The sequence below is a fragment of the Eubalaena glacialis genome, chromosome 1 (genome assembly GCF_028564815.1).
Source record: "Eubalaena glacialis isolate mEubGla1 chromosome 1, mEubGla1.1.hap2.+ XY, whole genome shotgun sequence".
NCBI lineage: Eukaryota > Metazoa > Chordata > Mammalia > Artiodactyla > Balaenidae > Eubalaena > Eubalaena glacialis.
The window spans coordinates 55,705,282-55,719,008 of NC_083716.1; the positions used below are offsets into that span (position 1 = coordinate 55,705,282).

Consider the following 13,727-nt stretch of genomic DNA (forward strand, 5'->3'; position numbering starts at 1 on the left):
AGGGCAAACCCCTTGGCCCTTAAGGAGCATCCTGCCTGCCCCACTTTCTTTCCCAGCCCAGCGGACCTCTGAGCTCCTGCCCACACTCTGCGTTCAGGCGCCACCAAGCTCCCCACCATTCTGCGAACTCTTCTCTGTGCAGCTGTGTCCACCGACTCAGACCAGCTGTGATGCCCAGGCAGCGGTCTGGAGGGCACTCGGAGGTGAGGATGCAGCTAAGGCTCCAACAGGAAGCCAGCCCTGCCGCCCAGCCTCGATTATGGAAAAGGGCCTGATGTGGAGTCAGGGTTAACGGCAGCTCCGAGAGGGCTCTCTTGGGTCTTTTTCTTTTCTCGTGTTCTTTTTTTGAGACATAATTGACATATGTAAGCTTAAGGTGTACTATGTGCTGATGTGATACACTTAATATATTACAAAATGATTACCACCATAGCATTAGCTAACACCTCCGCCAGGTCCCATAGTTAATTTTGTGTGGTGAGAACATTTAAGATCTAGTCTCGGCAACTTGGAAGCATATAACATATTATTGTTGATTGTAATCCCTAGGCTGTGCATTAGATCCCCAGAATTTATTCATCTTCTAACTGCAAGTTTGTACCCTTTGACCAACATCTCCCTAACTCCTCCCCACCTCCCCCTTCATCCCCCCCCCGCCCCGCCCCCCGGCCCCTGGTAACCACCATTCTACTCTCTGTTTCTACAAGTTCGGCTTTTTTAGATTTCACATATAAGTGATATCGTGTAGTATTTTTCTCTGTCTCACTTTTTTCAGTTAGCATAATGCCCTGAAGGTCCATGTTTGTTGTTGCAAATGGCAGGATTTCCTTCATTCCCATGGTCTTTGTCCAATCATCCGTTGACAGATGTTCATGTTGTTTCTATAGCTTGGCTATTGTGCATAATGCTGCAATAAACATGGGAGTACAGATATCTCTTTAATAGCCTGATTTCATTTCCATTGGAAATATACCCAGAAGGGGGATTGCTGGGTCATATGGTAGCTTTATTTTTAATTTTTTGAGGAACCTCCATACTGTTTGCCATAGTGGCTGCACCATTTGACATTCCCACCAACAGTGCACAGGGTTCCCTTTTCTCCCATCCTCATCAACACTCCATGCCAGCTTTCTTAAGAAAGTCCCTGAATGCCTCTAGGCCTCACTTTACACCTCTGTCAAAATGAGAATGACATGAATGTCTGCCACACTGAGTTATTATGAAGATTAAATGAAACATAAAATTCTATAAACTATGAAGTACTTTTTTTAAAGCAATGTCTTACTAAATCAGGCCTCTGACCTTGATCCTTTCTTCAGATTTCCCAAAGCCTGATTCTGGAACCTAGCTGCCTGGGTTCAGATCTCAACTTCATTTACCAGCTGTGTGACACTGGACGAGTTACTTAATCACCCTGGGCCTCCGTTTCCTCAAAAGTAAAATGGACGTAATAAGAGTCCCTACCTCATAAAGTTGTTATGAAGTTGTTAAGAGAGCTAATAATATAAACCACTTAGACCTGTGTCAGGTACATTTTAAGCACCATGGTAAGTGTTAGCTAAAACTTTTATTTTCATTAGCCCTGGCATTGCCATGTTCAAAATGTAGCCATAAACAATTCTTGGCCAGTCCAGGAGCGGGCACCCTTGATGCTCGGTCACATGGAATCTGGGTCTGTTTACAAGCAGTGCGGGATCTTAGTTCCCCGACCAGGGATTGAACCCGGGGCCACGGCAGTGAAAGTGCCCAGTCCTAACCACTGGACTGCCAGGTACTCCCAGCTTACCCTAAATTAAGCTTTGAAATCTTAAAAGGTTGCTTCTGTTCCTTCTCTGAATCCGGGATAGATTCGAACTGTATCATATGACTCTGCCATGGAAACCCTCAGCCAGAATTCGAAGTTTTTTCTTCTATCCCATTGAAAACAACCATAAGCATCTTGTGCCCTGAAGCGGCAAGTATCGGACAGTCCTTGTCCCCGGAGGACGCACTGCAGAGACGAGGGCCCCAACCGAGTCACCCGCTTCCTCCCACGGCCCAAGTTCCCAAGGCCTGCATTGCACGCAGAACAAAGAGGGGCCAGGGCCATTCCCACTTCTAAGGTAGGTTCCAGGGTCTCCTTTCTCCATCTGTTAAGAGGGAGAATGAACCTCATCTCTCAGAAATACGTAAAGACAGCTGAGCAGCGTGAAAACACTGAGGACCAGAAGAAAAGATGAATTTAGAGACTGAAAAAATGGACCAGCCACAATAAGATTCCTCTTCACACCTATTTGGATAGCTATTATTTTTTTAATTTTTTAAATTAAAAAAAAAAAGGTGAAAATAACAAGTATTGGCAAGGACATGGAGAAATTGGAACCCTTAGGCATCGTTGGTGGGAATGTGAAATGATGCAGCTGCTGTGGAAAATAGTACAGCAATTCCATAAAAAATTAAACATACAATTACCGTATGATCCAGCAATGCCAATTCTGGATATATACCCAAAGGAATTGAAAGCAGGAATTCAAACAAATATTTGTACAGCCATGTTCATAACAGCATGATTAACAACAGCCAAAAGGTGGAAATAACCCAAATGTCCATCGATGGATAAATAAAGAAAATATAGTATACACCTACAAGTAACAGTATCCAGCCTTCAAAAAGGGAGGAAATTCTGACACACGCTACAACATGGATGAATCTTAAAGACATTATGCTAAGTGAATAAGCCAGCCACAAAAGGACAAACATTGTACGATTTCACTTATATTCCACTTATTGCACTTAGAGTAGTTAAATTCACAGAGTAGAAAGTGGCAGCTGCCAGGGGCTACAGGAAGGGTGAAATGAGTTATAGTTTAATGGGGACAGAGCTTCAGTGTGGGGAGATAACCAGTGTTGGAGGTGGGTGGTGGTAATGGTAGCACAACACTAGCAATGCCACTGAACTACACACCTAAAAATGGTTAAAATGGTCAATTTTAAGTTGTATATTTTACCACAATTTATTTGGGTTTTTTTTACCTTTTTGAGGGGGGAGGGCCGTGCCATACAGGATGCGGGATCTTAGTTCCCTGACCAGGGATCGAACCTGCGCCCCTGCATTGGGAGCACGGAATCTTAACCACTGGACCACCAGGGAAGTCCCCTACCACAATTAAAATGAAAAAAAAAAAAAAGGACATTCTGGCTTGGGGAGCAGCGAGCTGAGAATGAAGAGGCCAGAGCACAGCAGGGTGTCACCATTAGCTAGAAATGTCCCCAGCTGTGTCCCTGCTGCCATACCTCCGTTCTCTCACCTGCAGATCAGGGGGAAAGATCCCTTCCATCTCTGCTCTCCTAGCACGAGGATGCACCCACATCTGCCCAGCGTGGGACCACCTCCCAGAGCTAAGACACCACCCTCCAGGACTGCCTGGACTGCAGCCCTCCTGCTCAAAAGAAACCAAGCCCCACAGTCTGGGGAGTCCAGCCACACCCATGCCAGAGCTGGGAGATTCAGCTGTCCCAGGCTCGGGGGTGGGGAGACCACTGAGCATTCCGCTTGGCTTTGCTCCCAACTCTCTATCTAGCCCAGGACAAGTTTTCATCTCTCTGGGTCTTAGTGTTCCCTCCATGGAAAATAGAGATCATCCCCCCCTTCGTCCAAGGGCTGCCAAAACTGCCAGGCTGCTCTGGAATCACGTCCTTGCCTGTGCCCTAGCCTCCTGCTCAGTTCTCCAATGCTGAAGAGAAACAGCAGGAGTTGGGTTTCCTCTTGGCAGCATCTCTGCGAGCAGTTACAGAGCTCCAGAAATATGGCCAGGCCAGTCATTGCAAGAGGCAGGGTTCTTAACACTTTAAATAACACATTCGGGCACTAAAAACACATTTATTCAGCACATGTGTATAGTGCCTCCCTGTGCCAGCTCCATGCTGTGCAGGCCCGAGCTGTGCATTGCACAACTCCAGGGGGCGCAGTCGCCCATGACCATCATTGATATGTACAGATGTTGTAACAAGTTCCTGGTAGATGTCAGCGTAGCGTCTTAAAGAATCGGCGCCTTTTTCTAATTTTCACAAGGTCACCATATCAGCTGGCTGCCTGGCTCCTGCTAGGAGATGTGGATAGAGCAACCAGCAAGACACGGTCCACGCCCTTGGAGAGCTTACTGCCTGGGAGAGGAAACACGCCAGCAAATGGTGAATGGAGCTGTGTGGGGTGTGCACAGGGTGCCGCGGGGCCCCGGAGAGGGGGCACCTCATCCAGGCAGAGAAATCCTCTGGAGAAGGGCATCTAAGCTGATGCCTGGTGGACACACAGGATTCAACAAAGAGAGGCCAAGGAGAGGCTATTCTAGGCAGAGGAAGCTCAGGGGCAGAGGCCCAGAGGCAAGAGGGAGTTGGAGCATCCTTCTTAGAATGGCTGGGGGGAAGCTCCTGTGGGGAGGGGACAAGAGGTGAAGATGCGGAAACAGAAAAGGCCATTTAGGAGCCCAATAAATACCGGCTAAAGAATTTTAGTGCTTTACCAAAGGGTGATGGACGCCACTGCAAGGCTTTAAGCAGGAGAGCAGGATGCCCGTTTGCACTTTTCAAAGACTGACTTGGCTATGGTGTTGGAAATGAATCTGACAGGAACAAGAATAGAGGCTTGGAAACCAGAAACCTAGGCAAAGAGCAATGGGGGTTAATGTCAGGGCAATGGGAAGGAGGGGAGTAAATTCAAAGAATACTGAGGAGGTCAAATCTTTACAACTTGGTGGTTTGGGGATTGGTAGTGAGCAAAAAAGAGAGACCAGAATGACAGCCAAGTTTCTGCCTCTGACAGTCAGGTGATGAAGCAGGTGGGGGAAGAGGAGGATGGAGTGTTGGATGTGTGGAGGGAGAGGTGCCTATGGGATTCAGGGGGGAAGGTCCAGGGGCCACAAGGTTCTGGAAGATCATTAACTGTTGCTCTTCATGAGACCCGTCTCTAGAGCACTTGCCCATGGTTCTCCCTACCTCTGCCCAGATAGAAAAGACTCAGTGCTGAATAGAATTCAGATGAGCCAGTTACAGCCTGCCAAGAAAACAAATGCTTCAAAGCAACATCAATTTGTAGTAACCCCTTGGGTAAATAGCATAATGTCTCTGAAAATTAGTGAATAATCCTATATACAGGAAAAGGCACCAATAAAGATTTAAATTGTGAATGTGTGTAGATGTGTTTAAATTCTGCTCCGTTTTCCGCTTCATGGGAACCTTGGACAACTTGAATTACTATACCTACACTTTATTTCCTCATCTGTAAAATGAGGGCCTCATAGGGTTACTTTGAGACATCAGTGAGATGGGGCTTGGACAGTTCCGGGCAAATGGAGGAGGCTCATTAAATATTATCTATTGTTGTTGTTATGATCATGTTGACTGTGAGAGAAGGGGATTGGAATACCACCTTTAGGATGGGTCCAGCCCCGTTAAGGCACAAAGGGGTGAAGGTGGGGAAGTGGTGTAAGAATGGGGGCTGGGTAGAGTCAGGAGCTCTTGTCAGGGAAATGGGGAAAATGAAACTTTGTGAGAAGAGTACGTTTCCTGACCCCTGGGAGAAGGGAAACAGGTGGTCCGGATGCTGAAGGATATACATGCAGGCCTCTGGTGACTCAACCTGCTGGAGCAGCCGTCACCTGGGGAGAGAACAGGTTTGGTGCCAAGACAGTGAGCTCTGATGAGCCTTGGGGAAACCCAGTGAGGCTCACCAACAGCTAAACAAGGTCAAAGTAAGGGGCTCTCTCTACCTGGACCCCGAGGCTTCTGAGGTCACCTGCCAGCCATCCTTGTTCTGCTTGCAATCCTGATTGCTGCCAACAGTGACCCCTTGTGGCCACCAGGAGGAACTTCAGGGGTTCCTTAAGACCAGAGTGCTCCCCATGCCAGCGTGAAGCTCAGAAAGACTTCACTTTGGGGACAAAATAAAGCGCCCAGGGATTCCTGAGTAATTCAAGAGGGGAGAGAACCCTAAGCAGGACATGAATCAGGCATGTGGGGACTCACGCTGGCATCATTCTGAGCTGTAAAGCCAAAAATATATGGCACCTGGAGTTTGGGGATCAGTTCAAACTTATGTCCAAGGAGCAACTACACAATTTCCCACCCCATCAGCAGAGAGAAAAAAAATCCTTCCGTGCTAACCTTCAGCTTTCCTTCAAGCCCAAAACTCTTCTCTGCCCACCCCGTCGGCAGACCCACACCCCATCTCCACAGGCCCCTTCAAGCTCTGCCTGTGTCAAGCGCACAGCATTTTAGAATCACTGACTTTAAACCCAGACTCCAGAGCACGTGCCCTTTTATGAGCGAAGAGAACAGAACCAGCATAACTGGACTCCCTACTGGGCCCGAGCACATATTTTCTCAGCTCTGACCGAAACCCCACAAGGCGTGCGACACTAGAGTGCTAGTTATGGGTGGGGGGGGCCACAACCGGGATCACACAGCTCAAAGAGGGAGGGGAGGAGTGAACAGTCACACAGATCCAATTTATGTAAATGATACCGTTAACCAATCAGGCCGGCTCATCTCTAAATCTCCGGATGACTAAAGGTTACCTAACTCACACTCTTCCAAATTCACAGTTGAGAAATTATTAAGTGAATTTCTGCCTGATATATTCAGAGCTTCTCAGAAGCCAGAGCCTGCTCTGCTGTTTGAACTGAATAACTAACTCTGTATTCAAGTGATATTAAAGGGAACAATTCCCTTTTTTTCTAACTTGGAGAATTTAATTTAGGTGTTTTATCGAAAACTGCTGCTCCCAGTAGATTAATGGCCCACTATATCTTTCATATTAAGTTAATTGAGTGCAGAATGGCTTTGCTGGATTTGAATGACAGCCTCCAGAGTTTAGCTCATCATTCTTTAAGAAAGCATAAAATGAGGAACCAAAATCATGGGCCTGAATGATCACATCTTTTCTCTGTTCAGGGTAGCTTTTTCCATTTCCGGTTGCCACACAGTATATTAATTAGCAGTCAGGCAGCACTGGGGCCAAATGATTTCCATCCTCCATCACCAATGAAACGCCAGCCCAGCCCATAACTTTCCGTCTCATTGTGTAGCTACAAAAAAGAGGGACACTTCGTGAGTGACAGCCCTTCACAGCTTAGAGAGCACCTGTGCTTCCTCCCTCTCATTTCACCCTCAGCTCTCCGTGGTTACCCTCATCTTACAAATGAAGAAACTGAGAAACGGCGTAGAGCGAGAACTTGCTCGAGGTCACACACTAGGAAGCGGCAGAGCTAGGACAGGGCTCCCAGCCCAGTGCTCCTTCCCCAGACCACAGTAGCCTCGTGTGACTTCACTCTGTGATCGTTCACTATTTTTTTCAGTATAAATTTTGTCCTGCCTTCTTTTTTCACCCATCTCTTCATCCATTCCAAATTTAAACAAATGAATTCTTCGTTAGCTCTTGCCCATCTTATCTTTCTAGCCTCATTTCCATCATTACCCACCATGAACCCCAGGCTGCAACCACATCAAAGCATGTGCCCTGTTCTATGCACATAATGACCTCGCTTTTGCTCAGTACTGTTCCCTCGGCTGCGATGCCCTTGCCCGCCTTATTTACCTCCCCACTTTTCCCAAACCAAATGCCATTTCCTCCATGGGGCCTTTCCAAATGTACAAATATTTTGTAGCAAAATATTACAGGATTCTTGCAGCTATGTTTATCAAGGGTACTGGCTTGTAATTTTCTTTGCTTGTATTGTCTCCATCTGGCTTTGGTATGAGATGATGCTGGCCTCCTAAAATGAGTTTGGAAGTGTTCCCTCCTCTTCAATTTTTTGGAATATTTTGAGAAAGATTTGTATTAATTCTTTTTTAAATGTTCAGTAGAATTCATCAGTGAAGCCATCTGCTTCTGGACTTTTCTTTGTTGGCAGATTTTTTATGACTGATTCAATATTCTTTTTTTGTTTTTTTCCAAGGCCAGTATGTTTCTTTTATTATTATTATTTTTGTTTGACTTAAGATGGTTGCATGATTTCATTTTCATTTATAAGCATTACAATAATTCCCATGCAAAAACCAAGACCGTATATGCCTAATTTCAATCGGCCAAAATCCAACCCGTGAGACTGGACATTCAAGATCAAAATCAAAATGTTGCTTGACCTTTCCAATAGTAGACATCACGAGCATCCTTTGAGAGATCGGCAGGCCCCTGACCTCCCAAACACTACAGTTTGCCATGAGTTCATACCAAAACAGGGAGCCGATCGATGCCTTGCAGCACCTAAACCTGGCAAGTAATTACATTCATGAAGACAGGACACCTCTACACCAAGGCTGCCACCCACAGTTATCTCCTGGTTCCTGCTCTATAGAAAAACCTGCTTTTGAACAGGCATGGTATCTTCTATTTGGGGACTGATATTAATTTTTCTTCCAGTTTTCCTCAAAACTCTCAGTAGAAGCAAAGAGACTTTACAAAAAAGCTTACCTCTATAATGTCAAAAGAAATACAGTTGACCCATGAATAATGCGGGGTCAGCGGCACCGACCCCTGTGAGGTTGAATATCCATATATAACTTTATGATTCAATATTCTTATTAGTAACTGGACGGTTCAGATTTTCTATTTCTTCGTGATTCAGTCTTGGTAGGTTGCATGTTTCTAGAAAGTTATTCATTTCTTCTAGGTTATCTAATTTGTTGGAATATAATTGTTCATAATAGTTTCTTAGGATCCTCAGTATTTTTGTGGCAGTCGTTAGGTAAATGCAAATCAAAATCACGATGGGGTAGCCCTTCATACCCATTAGGATGGCTATAAAGCAAAACACCACGAAAAACAAGTGCTGACAAGGATATGAAGAAATTGGAGCCCTCACACATTGCTTGTAGAAATGTAAAATGGTACAGTCACTTTGGAAAACAGTATGGCAGTTTCTCAAAATGTTAAACATAGAGTTATCATATGACCCAGAAATTCCACTCCTCGATATATATCCAAGAGAAATGAACATATATGTTCACACAAAAACATACTCAAATACTCAGAGCAACATCATCTATAATAGCCAAAGAGTGGAAACAACCCAAATGTCCATCAACTGATAAATGGATAAACAGAAATGTGGTATATGCACACATCAGAATTTTACTCAGTCATAAAAAAGAATGAATGACTGATCCATGCTACAATGTGGATGGACCTTGAAAACAAGCTAAATGAAAGAAGTCAGACACAAAAGGTCACATAATGTATGATTCTATTTATATGAAATGTCCATAACAGGCAAATCCATAGGGACAGAAATTAGATCAATGGTTTCCAGGGGTGTGGTGGGGGGAGAAGTAACTGCCAGCGGGCAGAGTTTCTTTCTCTGGTGATGAAAACATTCTAGAATTAGATAGTGGTGATGGTTACACAACTTTGTGAGTATACTAGAAACCACTGAATTGAGCACTTTAAAAGGATGTATTTTATGGTATGTGAATGATATCTCAATTTTTTTAAGTCTGTCTAATGAAGCTGGCAGATGACTAAGAAGTGCTGAGGACCAGAATGCTGGCTGGCAGAAGGCACCTCACATCTCTGCTCTCCCTGCTGTGGCCCTAGTTCTCTAAAGTGAACCATTGCAGCAGCTTCCTCCTAGCTCTCACTCCCAAACCCAGCCTGAATCATGTCACTCACCTTTAGAAGCTTCCAGTGTCCACCCATATTAATCATGCCTTTTTATTTTCTGTATTTTTCGAAGTTTTGACATCTGGGGCCTTGCCGATCCTTCAGAGGCTGCCCTTCCAAGAGCGAGCCAACTCCTAAAGCTAGTAAAGGACTCACCTGCAAGTGTGCCTTTCAAATGCAAACTAACCCATGCAAAGCCCACATTCCAACCACCTCTTTTATCTAGTTCTTACACACCACAATCTATCCATCTGCCGTAATCACCCCAGGGCCAGGTATCAGAGAACTAGAGACAGCCCCTGTAACCCAGAGCCTGCTGAAATTATTCATACTAGCCAATCCTAAGCCTGTTTACCCTGCCCTACCTTACCTTTTCCAAAGAAACCACAATGAAGGCTCTTGCCCACTTTTTCCCCTTGCTCCCTCTGTCCCCTGACTCACCCTCGTGCTTCCCCATGTGGCCCTGCCTGGCATGCCATGCTCTCCATGTCTAGGAATCTGTGAGGAAAAACTTCTTCCTGCAAGACAGTCATTTCCATGTCTGAATGTCTAATCATACCTGATTAAAGCAAATCTCAAGAACATACTAAAACACCACCCTTCCTTCAAACCTGGTTCCACCCTCTCTTTCCCACCTAACTTCTTACCACCCCTGACACTCTCCAAGTTTAAGAGCCACCCCATACATCTCTAACTTCCTAAGCACGCCACATTCCTTTGTCACATTCTGGGTGCTCCTTCCCAAGGGCCCTCTCCAGCTTCTTTGTCTGTTATCCCTACGCCACCATCAAGCCTCACTTAGTAACTCCTCAACTGGAACGCCACCAGGATAGCCACCAAGTGCTCCAACAGAACGTGTGCATTTTCCCTCAAAGCCCTTAGCCTGTGTGTCTATCTCCTGTCTGGCCAGTGAGTTCCCCCAAGATAAGGACCGTGATCCCTCATCTCTGGATCCCCAGGGCTTAGCACAGAGTCAGAAAATTATCGGTAACTCAGTAAATGTAGGGTTTTATTCTTTAGTATAAGAAACCTCCCCAACAGGCAAGTAAGTTCCTTGAGGATGGAGCCCTTACCCCCTGGGTCCTTAGCAGGACCACATACATGGTTGACCCCAGGCAAAGGCTTCTGCCCTGACTGAGTGAACTGGAATGATGACTGAGCGGATAGACAGGTGGGAGGAGAGCGGGTGAAGAAGGCAGGCCGGCCTCCCGGTCCCCAGGAAACAAGCTGTACTCACGCTGTTCTTCCCACTCGCGCTCCTCTTTCTCACTGGGGCGGCTCTGCAGCTGGGCCTGCTTCAGGGTCCAGTAGAGTTCCTTCGCCCTCTGTTCTTCCTGGAGGCGAATCTGCTCTTCTCCTCGCTTCCTCTCCTCCTCCTCTTTCCTCTAAGATATCACGGGGACAGGATGACGTTAGGTGACGGTAACAGGGCACGGGCAGGGAAGGGCTGAGCTGTCAGGTGAAGAGGCGGGCCAGTGGTGCCCCTCCAGGCTCTGTCTCTACGCACGTGAAATGGTGATACTTACACCTAATCAGGCCACGGTAAGGATCAAATGGCCTGAAATATGTGAACGATTTGTAGACTCTGAAGCTTTCTGCAATAGTAAGAGGCCTTTGGGCCACCCTTGGTCACACTTCCATTCTGGGGGAAGAGGGAGGGTAGGCATGGGGAGGGGCACCTGGTCTTCCTGGAGGCCAGTTAAGCAGGATATGATTATATCTTAATCTTATTTTCAGAGAAGATATTTCAGAGAGAGAGCAGGTTTGGGGGCCCCAAATCTCCAATTATTGTCCTGCTTTCAAGCTCCAAAAGGGCCGTGTATTTTCCTCTACCTTTGTTTAATCAAAGCAACATGCACACACATGTCAATCGTGCATTATATGCCAAAAGGCTTGTTATAAAAAAACATCAGTTCTCCAAACCACTTCACCCCAACCTACCCCACCCTCATCTACTGCCCAGAGGTCACCATCCTCAATTATTTTAGCTTTCCTTCATGTGGTTACTTCCATGTCTGAATAATGCCACTAATTCTTGATTTATCAATTCTAGACATTAACTACTACCTTTCTTTTTTGGTACATGAGTATTTAGCACTTATATTTCCCACACAGGTACGTACCCATACTTTTCCTCTCCTTACCCTCATGATAGATTTACATCACAATTTGTGGTTAAATCAAAGATGGGTGCAGAACTAAATATAGTTCACTGTAACGCCAAATAGGGTGCTATTTCCACCAATTCTAAGAATTACATTTTTTAACTTTCTAATATCTCTAAAATATGTATGTCTTACAACTTACTACTTGCCTTTTTCATAGCCAACAGTTTTTTTCTTTCTTCTTAAAATAATCATAGATTTTACAATTAATGGCATCTGAAATTCAGTAAAACATGGCAGTGTGATGACTTTTTCTTTCGAATAATTTTCTTTCCTGAGTTACTAGTTGCTTTTTCTTGAAGTAGAGTGTTGAATTTTTGCCAAACTTCTCTAAGATCTGCAGTAAATCTTTCTCTGTGTTTAACCAAGTGCTTTTTTTATAACAGACAATACAGCAGTGATCTTTTCCAAGGGACGCCCGCCCCCCAGATGCATCTCTCCTTCCCCATCTCAGCTGGCTGCCATCTAGGTCTCCTGTCCGTCTGTCCTCTCAGGACTCGCCTCTCAGCCTCCCGTGAGTTGAAGCCCCTGTTTCTTTGTTCCATGTTTTCTTTCTTGTCCACGTCCTCATTTTGCAGCAACATAGCTCACAATACCTCTCAGAAAAGGATGCACAGAGAGACACTTGTCTGAAAATATCTATATTTATATATATATATGTATTTATTTATCTATATATATCTATAGATAGATCTATATATAATCTATATATCTATATTGAGTCTTGTCTGAAAATATCTATATGCTACCTTCGCATGTAACTTCTAGCTAAGCATAGAATCTGATTAAAAATAATTTTCCTGCAGAAGTTGGAAGACTTTACTATCTTGTCTTCCAGCATCCAGTACTGAACTCAGATTCTCATTCTTCTGCATAAGGCACTAATTTTTCCCTTTATCACTGAATTCTGAACCTTTTTTTTTTTTGGCTGTGTTGGGTCTTCGTTGCTGTGCGCAGGCTTTCTCTAGTTGTGGCAAGCAGGGGCTACTCTTCATTGCGGTGCGCGGGCTTCTCATTACAGTGGCTTCTCTTGTGGCAGAGCACAGGCTCTAGGTGTGCGGGCTTCAGTAGTTGCAGTGCGTGGGCTCAGGAGTTTTGGCGCACGGGCTCTAGGGCATGCAGGCTTCAGCAGCTGTGGCTTGCGGGCTCTAGAGCGCAGGCTCAGTAGTTGTGGTGCATGGGCTTAGTTGCTCCGCAGCATGTGGGATCTTCCTGGACCAGGGATCGAACCCATGTCCCCTGCATTGGCAGGTGGATTCTTAACCACTGCACCACCAGGGAAGTCCCTGAACCTTTTTAATAGATGTGCCTTGGTGTGGATTTGATTGTGTTAGGCACTCAGGATGCTTTCGATTGGAGATTCAGGTCCTTCTAGTCTAATACATCTCTGCCTAGAATTTTTGTGATAATTTCTTCTCCTCTCATTTTGCTTTTTTCTTTCTAGAACTCCTATGTGTCAACTGCTGGACTGCCTGATTTGACCCTATAAGTGCCTTATCATTTCTCTTTTATTTTCCATCTCTTGTCTTTTTGTTCTACTTCCTGGCTGATTTCACTGACTTTATCCCCCAAACCTTCTACTGAATTTTTTATTTCAGCTAGCACATTTGTAACTCCCAAGCCCTCTTTCTTATTCTTTGGTTGTTTCTTTTTGCTTCGTTGTACCCTGAAATTGTGTCATGAATGCAATAGCTCATCTCTGAGGATTTTAGAGATTTTTCTCCCCCATATTCTGATTTAGATCTATTTCCTCTGTTCTTTGCTTTTTTGTTTTCTTATAAGTTTGTTTGATTTGGCACCTGTCATTTGTTTTGGAGGCTTTCCTCTGATGTCTGATGTTCTCTGACTGCTCACATTCAAGAGAGAAAGTAAGTACGTATCTGAAACAGAGACTCAGAGTGTGTAGTCAGGGTTTCCTTGAGAGGTGG

General features: G+C 45.1%; 1 protein-coding gene across 2 annotated transcripts in view; it reads right to left on the minus strand.

Moving 5' to 3' along the window:
• SH2D4B (SH2 domain containing 4B) overlaps window positions 1–13,727 on the minus strand; it is a 74,136-nt gene that overhangs the window by 27,633 nt on the left and 32,776 nt on the right. For both annotated transcript variants that reach the window (XM_061196849.1, XM_061196858.1), the window contains exon 4: window positions 10,872–11,019. In XM_061196849.1, coding sequence (XP_061052832.1) covers window positions 10,872–11,019 — 148 coding nt within the window. The remainder of the gene's footprint in view (window positions 1–10,871; window positions 11,020–13,727) is intronic.